At 37.3% G+C, this 14322-nt stretch overlaps 1 protein-coding gene across 22 annotated transcripts in view; it reads left to right on the forward strand.

Annotated features, from left to right (window-relative positions):
- The window catches only part of LOC147825285 (uncharacterized), a 96187-nt gene that overhangs the window by 59406 nt on the left and 22459 nt on the right, over positions 1–14322 (forward strand). For 3 of the 22 annotated variants that reach the window (XR_015440869.1, XR_015440862.1, XR_015440865.1), the window contains 4 exons: positions 1904–1953; positions 6014–6157; positions 6422–6439; positions 7192–7306. The exons of 4 other annotated variants lie outside the window; for them this stretch is intronic. Coding sequence is in view for 6 of the 18 variants with exons in the window: in XM_087186336.1 (XP_087042462.1) it covers positions 1904–1953; positions 6014–6157; positions 6422–6439; positions 7234–7284 (263 nt within the window). In the remaining 12 variants the exon portion in view is untranslated. Of the gene's footprint in view, positions 1–1903; positions 1954–6013; positions 6158–6421; positions 6440–7191; positions 7307–8360; positions 9658–14322 lie in introns of those variants that run through there. 15 more of the 22 variants (XR_015440868.1, XR_015440867.1, XM_087186335.1 and 12 more) reach the window with 11 other exon arrangements.

Consider the following 14322-nt stretch of genomic DNA (forward strand, 5'->3'; position numbering starts at 1 on the left):
TTGCCGTTAAACTTCCCCACAAGTTCAAAGGAGTTCTCATCTCCCTGAGATCTGCCAGTTAACTTAACTCTGCTACATGTTATTGCCTTTGATAATTTAGCTTCTCTCAGAAGAAGATTTTTCTCCATCTAGGAATAAAATAAGGTTTTATCAACTTGTCAAAGCCCTGGACTTGGCACTGTTTCCAAAGGGTGTTGAAACATTCCCAAAGGAGGAACCCTCTTGAACTAAGGGATCACTGAGGAGAAAGGAATGCAAGCAGGTCTGACAGGATCCACAGCCTTCCTCTGATTTATTGCACCTTGCTTTATATGGACTAAATATTCATTCCAGTGAGTTAAGTAAAGATGAGACACTCTCTGTAGATCCAGGATTTCACCATATGCTATTGGGTCATACTGACTAAAACTCAGGTGTGTTCATCATTGAATTAATAACCTCATTATTCACTGGGTTTCAGAATGTTTATTCCAGCATGCACTATAGGGCTCCAATATTTTTCTTTCTGGGAAGAGATTTTATTAGCCACAATTACAGTTTCTGATAAGCTATTCAAGTTTGAACCACGTGTGTTTTTAAAAGTCTGAGATCTGCATCTCCAAGCATAGAGTGGCCCAGGATAAATCAAACCCACTAAAAATATAAGGACTGTGGTTTGTCTTTTTGTTATTGTTGTTAGAAAAGTAATGCTCCCCAATTACAGAAAGAATGAAAACAACAAAAAAGAAAAATATTACAGATAATTTTAGGCTATTTTTTGGCATGCTTCCTGTGGCCTTTTTTTAAAATTAATTTTATTGGTACATTTTAGGTATACAATATAATGACATTCATCATTGGGAATTTGCACCTTTACATAATCTGTCTTGGTTCTTATTTTTTCCCCATTTCCCTGCCCTCCCTTTAACCCCTCCACCCCTCCCTATTCACAAAGACTTTGTTTCCATTTTTTTCATTTTCAAAGAGTTACTGTTTTTTTGTTTTGTTTTGTTTTTTGTTTTTTTGTTTTGGTATGGGGGATTGAACTCAAGACCTTGCAGTTGTGAGGCAGGCGGCACCACTGAGCTAAATCCCTGGCCCCTTTGACCTCTTTTTAACATAAAATTTTGAATTCTCTCTCTCTTTTTTTTTTTTCACTTAACCTACTATCACAATTTGCCCCTTGTCCACTACAAACTAAGTCTACTTTGTAACTATGGCTTTTAGAGATGATTTTAACAGGGACAGGTTTTAGTGGACAAAATTAGGCTGGGAATTTTAAAAAGAAAAGAATGAAATCTAGGTAATCATACATTTTTCATTAAATTCTTTTTCATCACCAAATATTTTTCATAAGTATTTCTGAGTATCCTTCTTCTAAGCAATACTCTATAATATATTAAATGTATTTGAGAGAAAATTCTGGACTTAAAAGTTTATTTTTTTCAACCAGCCATCAATGACAGTTTTTCATCTTTTTCCTCAAATATTAAAGAATCTAGTCACATAAAGAACTTCCAGAATTCTGAGTTTTATAGGAAGCCAAGTAATTTGAATCTGTTCACCAGGTATAAAAATGTGTTTCCAGTACCAGTACAAGGTGAGAAGGACCTTATAAGAATCTAATGAGTGACACAATGCAGATAACCCCTGACTGCAGTCCTCATTGCACTCAAAACCCAAATGCACCTCCCATCTGCTCGGCTTTAAAGTATAATAAGGAAAAATAAGATGGTGGGTTGGAAGGTTTGGAAATCAAGCAAAGATGAAAGCAGCAGTGTTGTATGTTCATATTTATTTTACATTTGATATAGTCCCATATTAGGGAAAGGGAGAAAATATGCAAGAGTATGAAGACAGTGTTTTTAATAAAACTTTGGCTGCTTTTCTGTAGAAATTGATGCGAATAATTTTATCTCTTTAGGGGTCATTTTCAAAGCAAGAGGAAGAAACAAATCAACAGGATCCCATAAGGTATTTAGAAAATGCACATTTTATATGGTTTAACTTAGCTGAGGAAAAAAATTGGGTGAAAAAGCAAGATTCCAGTCAGATCTAATTCTGCTTCATGTTATTTTTAAGAATACAGAAAGAAAGCAGAAAGGAAGGAGAGAAGAAAGGAAGGAAGGAAAGAGGGAGGGAGGAACTCAAATCTTATACCTTGTATCAGCATGTACAGTTGATTTTTCCAAAGGTACTAACATATTTCAGTATTTTTTCAATTATAATTTGATTAACTGTACACATGTTGGTTGCAAGTTTCTTTAATGGGAGAGAAGAATTATATCTATACTTTTTTGACATAATAGGGAAACAAGTCAGCGTAGAGCGCCTGCTGTCAAGCTGGGCTGTCATTTGAGCTCCCTTGGAGGAGCTTCCTTGGGAAAGAGTATGTTTTACACTCCTGCCCTCAGCAATTCAGCTGTGCTTCATTCCAATATGCATTTTTGCCTCATGTGTCATAATAACCAGCAAACTTTGCCCCCTGGAGAGGCACATGTGGAAGATCAGTCAGAGAACGTATTTGAACCACATCCCCTTCCAGGAAGGCTGTAAGGCAAGCTGTTATAGAAATGGAATCAGGGCACATCTAAACCATTCTAGGTTTTCTCCTGAAGGCAGGATGCAGATCAAGCTTTCTGCAAGGGTCACTGAAGTTTGCAAAACTTTCTTTGTCCCTGGCTGATTGAAGGATCTAGAGCCAGCTCACAGCTTGGATTGAAAATCATATGCAACTTATTTGTGCCATTTTTTAATTTTTTCTCTTTAACTCCTAGTCAGATATAGAATAGAGATTACATCCAAGTCAGGAGTTGGTTTACAAGCATACTGGAACTAGAACTCAATATAGGGTGAGAATCCAGGTGAACCGAAGTAAACATGAACTCTTTATGAACCAAAGCACTGCAGAATACCCCTTTTCAAAGCTTGCAGGCTGCTAAGAAGCTCCCATAAATCCCAGCTGCTTTGAAAGGATTTGCTCCAAGCCTTCTACCAGTAGCTTGTGTCTACATGCATCAGATTCAGCTGTCTCTTAAGTCTGTGAAGTGTTATCTACCTGACTATGCACACACTAACTATTGTCCAGACCATATTCAATCCAGGTGCCACTTTGTCATTTCCTGGTTTCCTTTCTATAATAAGTATGGATATTTTGCAACCAGGCAAATAAAAGACCAATATCCCAAGCATCTACTGTTTTTGCCCTCCTCCTCTGGGATTGAACCCAGGGTCTCATACATGCTAGGTAAGTGCTCTGCCATTGAGCTACAGGCTCAGCCCTTTTTACTTTGAGATGGAGTCTTGCTAAGTTGTCAAAGCTGGCCTTGAACTTGTGATCCTCCTGCCTCAGCCTCTTCAGTAGCTGGCATTATAGGCATTGTCTTAGTTACTTTTCTCATTGCTGAGACAAAATACCTGACACCCAAAGATAAAAGAGGAAAGGTTTATTTAGCTCCCAGTTTGTAGAGGTTTCAGTGCATAATAGGCTGGAACAATTCATGGTGGACTGAAGGTTGCAAAGCAACAAGAGACTCTTAACAAGTGTCTTTCTGCCCCTTTTTTCTTATCCAGACTACCAGGGATTAGGGCAGCGTCAAACCAATCAGTGTACTGGTTTAGTAATCACACATCCTTAATCCCAGCACCACACACTCTAGATTCAGCCACCTCTGAAAAAGCCACTTATGACTACATATGGCTTTGGGAGGACCAGAGGGCATCTAGACCCAAACCGTAAGAAGCATGTACCACCATGCTTGGCTATCTGAAATTTTCAACACCCCATGATGTGCACTGTATCGTGATTACAAGAAAACCCACCTCGGGCATGGCTGGGGTGACACACAGTTCTCAGTGGACCGGCTTGATCTCCATACCTTCCTCTCTCACAAAAGCAAATTAGGATGCAAGTGACAGTGATTGTTACAGGAATAAGCTTTATATATTTTTACAAATAATTTGCAAACAGTGGCACTTCACTATTATAACAACAATTTACTTTTGATAGTTAATCAGACACATTGATATTTCAACTCTGATCCATTCAAACACCACCACTCCTGTAAGTAACTCCATGAGGGTGGTTATCAATTATATTGTGGAAAATGGTTTCCACATCTATTGCCTCCTCAGGAATAATACCCAACTCTTGGTCATCACTTTATACAAATCAGTGCCAAAGCCACTTCAGCAATACAAAAAGCAGTTATAAAAATCAAGGAAAAGGCACATTCATACCTAGAATATCTAGAACAATCCCAAAGAAACTGCTAAGACTCGTCGTTCCTAAGCAGAGAAACTGGGGGACTGAAGTGAGAAACTTGCTCTTCACTGTTCATTTTTTAATTGATTGAACTTTCTACCTAATATTTTGTATTTAAAGGAGAACATTAAAATAGGTAATAGGTGAACAAATAAATAGGTAAATAAAGGAGTATAAGAGTCAACACCCAAATATTTTTAGCTGTATGAATTTAAGAGTAATGGAAGTTCCTGGGCCCTAAGTTTCGAATCCTCCTCATGACTCATGTCAAGTTGTGTGTCAGGGCAAGAGAGCACTGACACTCAGACCAACTCTGTGTCCAGGCATTTTTGGCTGAGAAAAAGATAAAGAGCTGTCACAGTGGGAAGATTTTATTGGTCCAGTTTTGATTCATTCAGCAGACATGAAAAAACTTTTTCTCAATATTAGATGTTGAAGCTTGTCTGTAAAGAACAGCTATAGTTACTTTTTAAAGATAAAACTCAATCCAAGATCAAGAAAAGTAGTTACTGTTTAGGAAAAAAAATCTATTTATTTCCAGAGAGGCAGTTTAATGAAGTGAATCTAAGAGCACTAGGTTGGGAGTTCGACAGAACTTTCTAACTGCCCTGAGCCTCAAAGTCAACAATTTCATATAAACTGGCTACAGTGGAACCTACCTGATAAGGCTGCCATTAGGCTGAAATTAATACATGTACATAAAATCTGGGGGGAGGAAGTGAAAAGAGGTTGAATAATGAAGAGGTCGAACAACTAAGTTACAAAAGTAAGAAGTTCTGCTGTCCCATGGCACAGTAGGGTGACTATAGATAAAAATAATGTACAATACATTTCAAAAAGCTAAAAGAAGTGCCCATCAACTGGAAACTGGATAAAGAAAATGTGGGTTTTTTTATAAAATGGAGTACTACTCAGCCACAAAGAATGAGAAACTAGAGACAGTTATAGCTAAATGGATGCATATTGAGGCCATACTCCTAAATCAAATAAATAGGACACACATGTGTAAATACCAAATAGTTTCTCTGGTGTGAGAAACTGAAAGTGTAAATAAGGATTAAAATGATTAAAATGAATAATTGATAATTTGAAATAAGAAGAAAAGGTCCAAAGGAGTAGGGGAAGTGGGAGGGGAAGGGGAAAGGAAAGAAGGGAAAGGGAAAATTACGAGAAAAGAAAAAAAATGGGGGGCTAGGGATTTAGCTCAGTGACTTCACTGCCTGCTGTGCAAGTGCAAGGACCCGAGTTCGATCCCTTGGTACCAATAAAGAAAAGAAAAGAAAAGAAAGGCATGGAAACAAAGTCTATGTAAATAGGGAAGAGTGGAGGGGGTGAAGGGTGCACAGGTAATGTGGAAAAAATAAGAACCAAGATACAACATGTACAGGTACAAGCACCCAATGATAAATGCAAATGCATTGTATACCTAAAATGCACCAATAAAAGAATTTAAGCCAAAAAAAAAAGCTAAAAGAAAGAATTCCAAATATTCGCACCATAAAGAAATGATAACCATTTAAGTAGATATATCTAACTTGATTTAAATACATATATAATATATATTTATATATATATATATTTAGTAAAACCTTGGATTGTAAGCAACTTGTTCTGTGAGTGTTCTGCAAGATGAGCAAATATTTCTAATAAATTGTAACTTGATAAAGGAGGAATGTCTTGCAATACAAGTAATATGTGATGCCAAATGTCACGTGATCACAACTGAGCCAGTGGTTCTCTCTCCCCCTTTCCCTCTCCCTCTCCCTTCAGCCCTCCCTCTCCATCTCTCTCTCTGTAGGATTGTGCTTGATCATGTTCCAACAGAAAGAGGTTATGGAGATGTCACCTGCAGAGGAGGAGGAGAAAAAGGCAGAGGAATCCCACACTTCAAATGAGATTAGGAAGATGTATAAAGTGTGTAAAATATGAGAAAGAGTGCAAAATTTTGTAGAAAAGGACCACCTAAATAAGGCTATAACCATACAAACAATGAATCTGTTTAACAACAATGCAATGTCACATTCTTCAAAATCCTCAAAAGGAGGCAAAAGCAAGTGTCACTGGATAGGTTCCTTGGTAAAGTTAGGCAAAACTGAAGATTCCATAGAGCTAATAGCTGGCAGTGATTCTGGAAGTCATTCTACATAAATTTCCTCTCTTCTTTCTCCCTCACACCAGTCACAAATGTTTTCAAAGGTAAGAACAGTTTAATTTGTTTGTTTTTCTTTATATTTTGTATTTTCTTTATTATTTGGTATTATATTACAGTATTGTAATTATGTGAATATTTTGGGGTTATCGAACAAATCATCTGAGTTTCCATTATTTGTTATGGGGAAATTCACTTGGATATACAAATGTTTTGTATTACAAGCATGTTTCTGGAACAAATTCTGGAACAAATTATGCTTGCAAACCAAGGTTTTACTACATATATACATATATATATATAATATATATATATGTATATATGGTATGGTACCCTATATGTGATTTTTATGTTCTTATGTATCAGTTAAAATGTTTAAATTATTCATTTACTTCAATAATTATATTTTTTAATTTTTAAAAGAGGGGGTTACAAGAAATTTTTTTTAAATTCCTAGAATATATCACTCAAAAAATAGTCACTATTATTTTTATTATCATTTACTTTAGTATCATGGCTCCTTTCACCCTTTAAATTGACCAAGAGTCAATACTGGTATTTTTGTAAAACAAGCTCTGCAGCTTACTTATAATGTGCAACTACACTGCGAGCTTAACAAAGCTTTGCTCCCTCCTGTAATGAATATATTCTGAGAATGACGTTTTTGACATGTTACTTCTTTTTCCTACAGTGTAAAGATTAGCAGTAAGCTTGCAATTTCCAATATTCAGCATGTCATGTCTGCCTCATATAATTCTCAGTCAATCACCCTTGCTAGCATCATTCTTTATTCAAATAGGTCAAGTTTAATGCTGCCTAGTGATGATTGGGAATTTGTTAGCCCTATCTTTTGAAGGCTGTTAGAAAGACACAAGCAATACAGACTTCATAGCAATCTACTATGCCAAAAGGAGGTGAGTTTTTTGTTTCTGTTCTTTTGAGTGGGGATGGAGGTAGAATTTTTTTAGGACCACAGTTCCCAAATTCCAGAATGTTTGGCAAGTTTGCCAAGAGGTATGAGCTGCCTGATAGCTTGTCTGTCTGCTGCTATTGCCCAAGCCATCTGATGACTTGCCGGGCCTCAAGGGGCCCTGCCTTTCCCAGCATGGAAGTGTGTGATTCTTTCCACATTCCCTGCCCCAACAATGCCAAGAATCAGAAACAAGGGCCGGGAGTGTTAGCAGGCCCCAAATGAGTGGCAGCTTAGAGGGCCTGCATTGTGCTTGGTGCACTGAGAGCAGATTGCTATTCTGCAGGCATGAATTAGAGCCTGGGCAGAAGGCGTCGTGCTCTTGCCCCAGCTATGTCTTGCTGCTGCTAAGGAGGGGAGAGGTCTGCAGTTGTGCAGAACTGTGGACCACATTCCAAGAATTGTCCCTAGAGGGCCTGTAAGAGGGAGGAAATATTTGTTTTCTAAGTTCATAATGCCCCCAAATTCCATTAGTGTATTTTCCCCTCTCCATTTTCTCCACCTCCCTTGCTGTGTAATGACATCATTTCGTTAATTTTGCTCAAGTTTAATTATATTCTCATTCTTCAATTTATCATCACTTAAAAATTTCTACTTCACATAAATTATTAAATAAAGGTCTAAATTAGAAATGATTTTAAAAATTAGAAATGATTATCCTCACTGTTTAGTTGTCATTCTGGCAATACTCCCTGGAGGTTTAGCTGCTATACATTTAGCAGAGTTTCTGAAACAATGAAGATGGTCTGTTTTTATAGACTGTTTTCTAGACCTAGAGGGCTCTGAGGCATCAATCTATGAGATGACTGCCTCTTTCCTTCAAGTATTGAAAATTCAATTCTCTATGCTTTCTCGTTGGTATGAATTCAAAACTAGATTTAATTGTGTAAAAGTCCTTAACGTCCAAGACAACTATAAAGGCCTACACAACCATCTACTATACTTCAAAGTTGAATGATCACTGTTTTTTAAAAGTGATTCTGATTTCCTGCCAACAGAGATGTGCTGGAATCAATAGCACACAGCTCCAGGACTGGGATATCAAAATGGCTTTGCAACAGTCAGAAAATGAATATATCAGACAAACTGAGTGGCAGGAAGTAGCAACCAATAAGATCTACAGAGACCATTTTGGAGAAAGTTTTAAAAGGACTCAACATGCGCAAATCCTCTCCCCTACCTCACTCTTCCTCTTCCCCCAGTTACCCCCCAAAAGTGGAATTTATCAGCTTTGAAGGAATAAGAAACACCAAGTCCAGGGGAATTTCTAAGCTGTAATCTACAGCATTTTCTTAACAGGGTCATTTATTCATTCCTGCTGGTCCTCACCCATTCCTTTTCCACTCTGAGCCTGGAGTATCAAAGATACCCAAGCTGTCCTCATGCTGACTTTTGTATTATGCTTCCACCTCACACTGCTGGGTGGGGATGGCAGGAAGTATGCAAGAAATTCTCTAACCATTTTTCTGGTTCCAGCAAAAGGTAAAGGAAATGGAGAAATTCATCTGATGTGCAAAGCACAGACTACGATGCTTCGCTAAGACATGCGCCCACAAGTAGGCTATGATTATTTGAGTATAATTAAGAACCTTTCAGCCCTCTAGACATATTTCCTGTCACAAGGACAAGATGACACATTGAGAGCTCATCAGGCTTCTCTGTACTGGTCATGAAAGTCAAGAAGGCAGCATTTGAACACCCCTTACGTAGAAGTATACACTGGCAAAAATAAACATGAAAAATATTATACTTTATTCAAATTGTTTTTAAAAGAAACAGAATTAGGGGAATATAGAAACTTTTCACTCATGGAGTCACACACAAAAAAACATTTAAAATACATACTACAACACACACATGTTGTTAAATGAATGAATGGTTTCTGTAACTCCTTACTTCTATTCTTAAACTCATGCACGGAAGTGGCTCAATAGTTCAGAGTACCATTGACAATCCATTTCTATCATATAAGATTTTATTCTCTCCTTTTTTTCTTACTCCTTGCAAGAAAAAATCATACCAAGACTGAGGCAGTAGGTGGGGGGTGTGGGGAAGTAGAATGAGATTTGTTTATCTGCTTTCAAACTGAGAAGTAATGAATGATTCCTTTCCCAGAGGGCATTTGAAAAATATTCTGTACAATTTAAAAGGCCACCTCTTTATCATTTTTTTTACTTTACTTAAGAGTTAATGCCAAAGGTGTTAGATCTGATAGCAATAACAATTACTATTTTGTAATATTTTCTGCACAGTCAATATTTTGTTAGTTGGAAATAGGATGGTCCCTACCTTGAAGGTGTTCACTTGATCTGAAAAAAGAAAGAAAGAAAGAAAAAATACATAGTTTGCTGGCTAGATGTGTGATTAATTAGTGATTCACAATTTCTATTTTGAGTATTGCCATCTTATCCTGGATACCCCTAGGCAAATAGTTTAAATCTCCATATGCCTAGACTTTCTCATCTATAAAATAGAACTAAGAATACCAGTCTTCCTTAGCTATTCAGTGAGAATTAATGTTTGAAGTTTTCTAATGAAAGACTCTCTGAATATGCAGAGAACTATTACACAAACAATAAAGCTGCATTTGTACACAGCTGGGCATGATTCACAACAGCAGAGAAAAATTCCTGTAAACTCTATATCCTGCCAAGACCAGGATGTATCTGCCCTTTGAAGGTAGACTTAGACTATGTTGAACAGAAATATAACCCACATATGTCATTTTGAAAGTTTCAAGTTGCTAAATTTTAAAAGTAAAAAGGAACAGGTACATTTATCTTAATAAGATTGATTTTGCTGAATATATTCAAAATATTATTTCAACATATAATTAAGCAATATTAGTGGGTTATTTTACAGTGTTTTGTTTTTTGGTTTTTTGAGACAGGATCTCACTATGTATTCCAGGCTGGCCTTGAACTCACCATGTAGCCCAGGCTAGACTTGAACTCACAGAGATCCTCCTGCCTCAGCCTCTCAAGTGGTGGGATTACAGGAATGTGCTACCATGTCTGGCTGTAATTTTATATTATTAAATTCTCTTTGAAACCTAGTAAATATTTTACACTCACAGAGTAAATGACAAAATTAGGCAAGTTTCAAGTGCTCATCAGGCACTTATGGCCAGCAACTCCCATATTGGAGAGCAGAAATCTAAGGGCTACCAGTGTTATCCATTGGTACCTCTGCTTGCTCTTATGTGGATAAATTGGTAGAGTCTAATTTATTTCACTTTCATCCTCTGTTCTGTTGGGCTTCCGAGATGAAAATCCTTGCTTCTATTAGCACTCAGAAGACCAGCAAGACCATAATGGAAGATGCTCTAGAACAGTGGTGGTGTACCTGTAGCATGGGTGCCACAGTGGGCTATTTGCATCTCTGAAAGATCTGAAAGGTTCACCATCACTGCTCCAGACTAAAAAGGAAATAAGTCTTCACCATTTGTCCCATCCTCACAAAGAGATCTCTTGAGATGTTTGTGGCAAGCATCCTCTTTGTTTCCAACCACAACTCCCAGAATATCCTTGTCATCCCAAGAAAATACACACAAGACTGCCCCAGAGCACCAAGGAGGTGAGCCTCTCTAGCCACCATACCACCACCCCAGAGTGCCGAGGAGGTGAACCAAGCAGGCACCTGGATCCACACCACAGAGTTGTAGGAGTCATAAGGACATTGTTCTAAGCTTGAGAAGATAAAATTGAAGCCCACTGGAAAATTGAAGAAAATCTCTGCAATAAAGCCACCCCAGACCACCTTAGTTGGGGGAGCAGTGGTGTGGACCAGAGCAGAGTGGTTGCAAGCAGATCCCTAGAGGCTGGGGCACACTGGTCAGAGCCAAGGGCCTGCCTGGAAAAGAACTGCACAATCACACAAGCAACAGCCAGAGGTTCACCCCAATACCATCAGTAAGTGTGTGAGACCCTAGCCAGAAGCTTGCTCAAACAACAGGAACTGGGATGCACAGCCCCCAGCCAAAGGCCCTCCCAGACAACATCTAATTAGGGGCTCTAGCCAGTGGCACATCTAGATACCATCCCAAGTGTGCACAGGCCCCAGCCAGAAGCCCACACAAACAACAGGTCAACTCAGGGATCCAGAAGGCCAACTTTCTGAACCCAGGAATTAGTGTACTGGTGAGCAGCAAAGACAAGACAGCTCTGTGGCTTGCTGAGAATTGAAGACCATTGGGTGAGCAAAAAGTTGCCTTAACAAAGGCACAGCAGGCTGCATCTGTTGAAATGAGAAGACACATAAACAAATCTCAAAACCAGACTTCCAGATCACTTAAGGTAACCCCAAAGGGAAATGAGATGGAACAATCTGATACTCAACCACCTGGACTCCCTGAACTGGCAACAAAAGAGGATTTGGAAAAAGTGAAATCAGAAATAATTTCTCAGATAACAGCAGAGATTGTGTCCATAGTACAAGACATGATTAATAAAGCTAGAGCAGACAAAGATTAAAAAAAAAAATAGAGGAGCTGAGGAACATGATGGAATCCCAACATTGGAAACAAATGGAATCCATAAAACACATGCAAACAGATTTCCAGGAGATTAAAAACTTCAATGAAAGTTTATGCAGCAGAATGAGCCAATGTGAGGACAGAATTTCAGATACAGAAGATAAGACTGCAATTAGTGACCAGGAAAAGAAAAATTGCTTTAAAATTGTAAGGGACCATGAGAAATCAATCCAACAGCTGTTAGATGATGCAAAGAAGAATAACATAAAACTGATTGGAGTCAATGAAGAAACAGGAGAGAGTGCAGATGACATAAAAAATCTGTTCACAGAAGTGATGGCAGAAAACTTCCCAAGAGGGGAAAAGAACTTGACATACAGATAAGTGAGGCATATAGGACTCCAAATAGCCTTGTTCAAAAAAAAAATCTACACATAGGCATATAATTGTTAAGATTCCAGAAACCCAACAGAAGAACAAAATTCTACAAGCAGTGAGAGAAAAGAAACAAATCACATACAAAGGAAGGCCCATCAGAATCACAGCAGACTTCTCAACGCAAACCCTCAAGGCAAGGAGAGCTTGGAGTGATGTATTCCAAGCCCTAAAGGAAAAGAGCCTCCAACCCAGATCGATGTACCCTGCAAACTATCTTTCAAAATTGATGGAGAAATAAGATATTTTCATGACAAAGAGCACCTTAGGAACTTCACGAATACCAAACCAGTACTCCAAAAAATTTTAGACAATATCCTAGGAAAAGACAATGAGTATCATAACCCCAGGAAGCCCAGAAGAATGAATCCATTAGGAATGACAAGAAATTAAATGCAAAGGTGGAGAGTCCAACAAGAAGAAAAAGTCATGACAATGATAAGTCAATACGTATCAGTTATAACCATCAATGTTAATAGTCTCAACTCACCATCAAAAGAAATAGACCGGCAGAATGGGTCATGAAGCAAGATCTAACAATATGCTCCATATAAGAAACACACTTAATTCAAAAAGAAACTCATATACTGAAAGTTAAAGGGTGGAAAACAATACTCCACATGACAGGAACCTGAAAAAAACAAAAGTAGCTATCCTCTTTCCAGATCAAGTGGACTTCAAACCAAAATCTGAAACACTTCTGGTTCCATGAATTTTAGATAAGGGACAGTCAACCTGCATGTACAAATCTATTGTGAACAGGTATTTTCATTTCTCTTAAGTAAAAACTTAAGAACAGAACTGTTGGTTCTTAACAGTAATACAAGAAATTTCTATATTGTTTTCCAAAATGGTTTTATCATTTTACATTCACATAAGCAGGATTAGAAAGTTCTAACTGGTTCACACCTAAGCTGACATTTGTTCTTTTAAAACTTTTAACTTAATCTCCTCAATGAGTGTATAATACAATCTTGTTATTGTACTGATTAGTATTTTTCTGATTCCAGTGTTGCAAACTTTTCCTTGTGCTGTACTGGCTATTTATCATCTTCTTGTTTCTACTTTTTAATTGAGTTGTCTATTAATGAGCTGTAAGAGTTCTTTATATATTCTGTTCCTAGGTTATATGTATTATAAATATGTTCTGGTTAGGGACTACTTTTTATTTTCTTAATGATGTCTTTTAAAGGTCTAAATTTTGATGAAATCTCATTTATCAATTTTTTTCTTTTATATATCATGTTTTTTGTATCCTAGGTAGTTCTTGCCTACCCTAAATTCATGAACATTTTCCCTTATAATTTCTTCTTAAAGTTTTATAGTTTTAGTCTTTCATATTTAGGTTCATGGATCCTTTCAAGTTATTTTTATGTATGGAAATGAAGGGTTGAGAATAATTTTTTACATGTGGATACCAGGTGTTCTAGTACCATTTGTTGAAAACATTATCTTTTCCTCTGCTCTTGAGTTGAGTTTATGTCCTATAAAATGTTAATGTTAGATAATCTTTCAAAAATGAGTGGACCATATATGTGTGGTTCTATTTCTAGATTCTCTGTTTTATTTCATTGATCTATATGTCTTTCCTTACACCTACATTGCCTTGATTACTGTAGCTTTAGAAGTCTTAAAATTAGGTAATAAATGTCTTCCAACACTGTTACTGTTTTTCTTTTCACTTTTCCAGGTCCTTCGTACTCCTACATAACTTTTAAATTTCAATATCCAATTCTTTATTTATAGAAAGTATACATAGACCTGAATTTTTATGTATACCTCATGTTTTCTAATCCTGCTAAATTCAAATACAAGTTCTAGGGGCTCCTAGAGTATTTTCTCTGTAGATGATCATTTCATCTACATATAAAGATTTTGCTTCTACCTTGCCAATCCTATGCTATTTGTTTATTTTTATTGCCAGACTATTTTGTTTTGGGCTGATGTTTCAAAGTTTAATGGACAGATAAAGAGTAGGCATATCTGCCTTTGTTCCCCACCTTAGAGAGAAACCATTGTATCTTTTCCATTCATATAAGGTGTTTTTGCTG

Source organism: Heterocephalus glaber, unplaced genomic scaffold (genome assembly GCF_053883595.1).
Source record: "Heterocephalus glaber isolate CG9 unplaced genomic scaffold, H.glaber_assembly_v1.0 deba00001504, whole genome shotgun sequence".
NCBI classification, from domain to species: Eukaryota; Metazoa; Chordata; class Mammalia; order Rodentia; family Bathyergidae; genus Heterocephalus; species Heterocephalus glaber.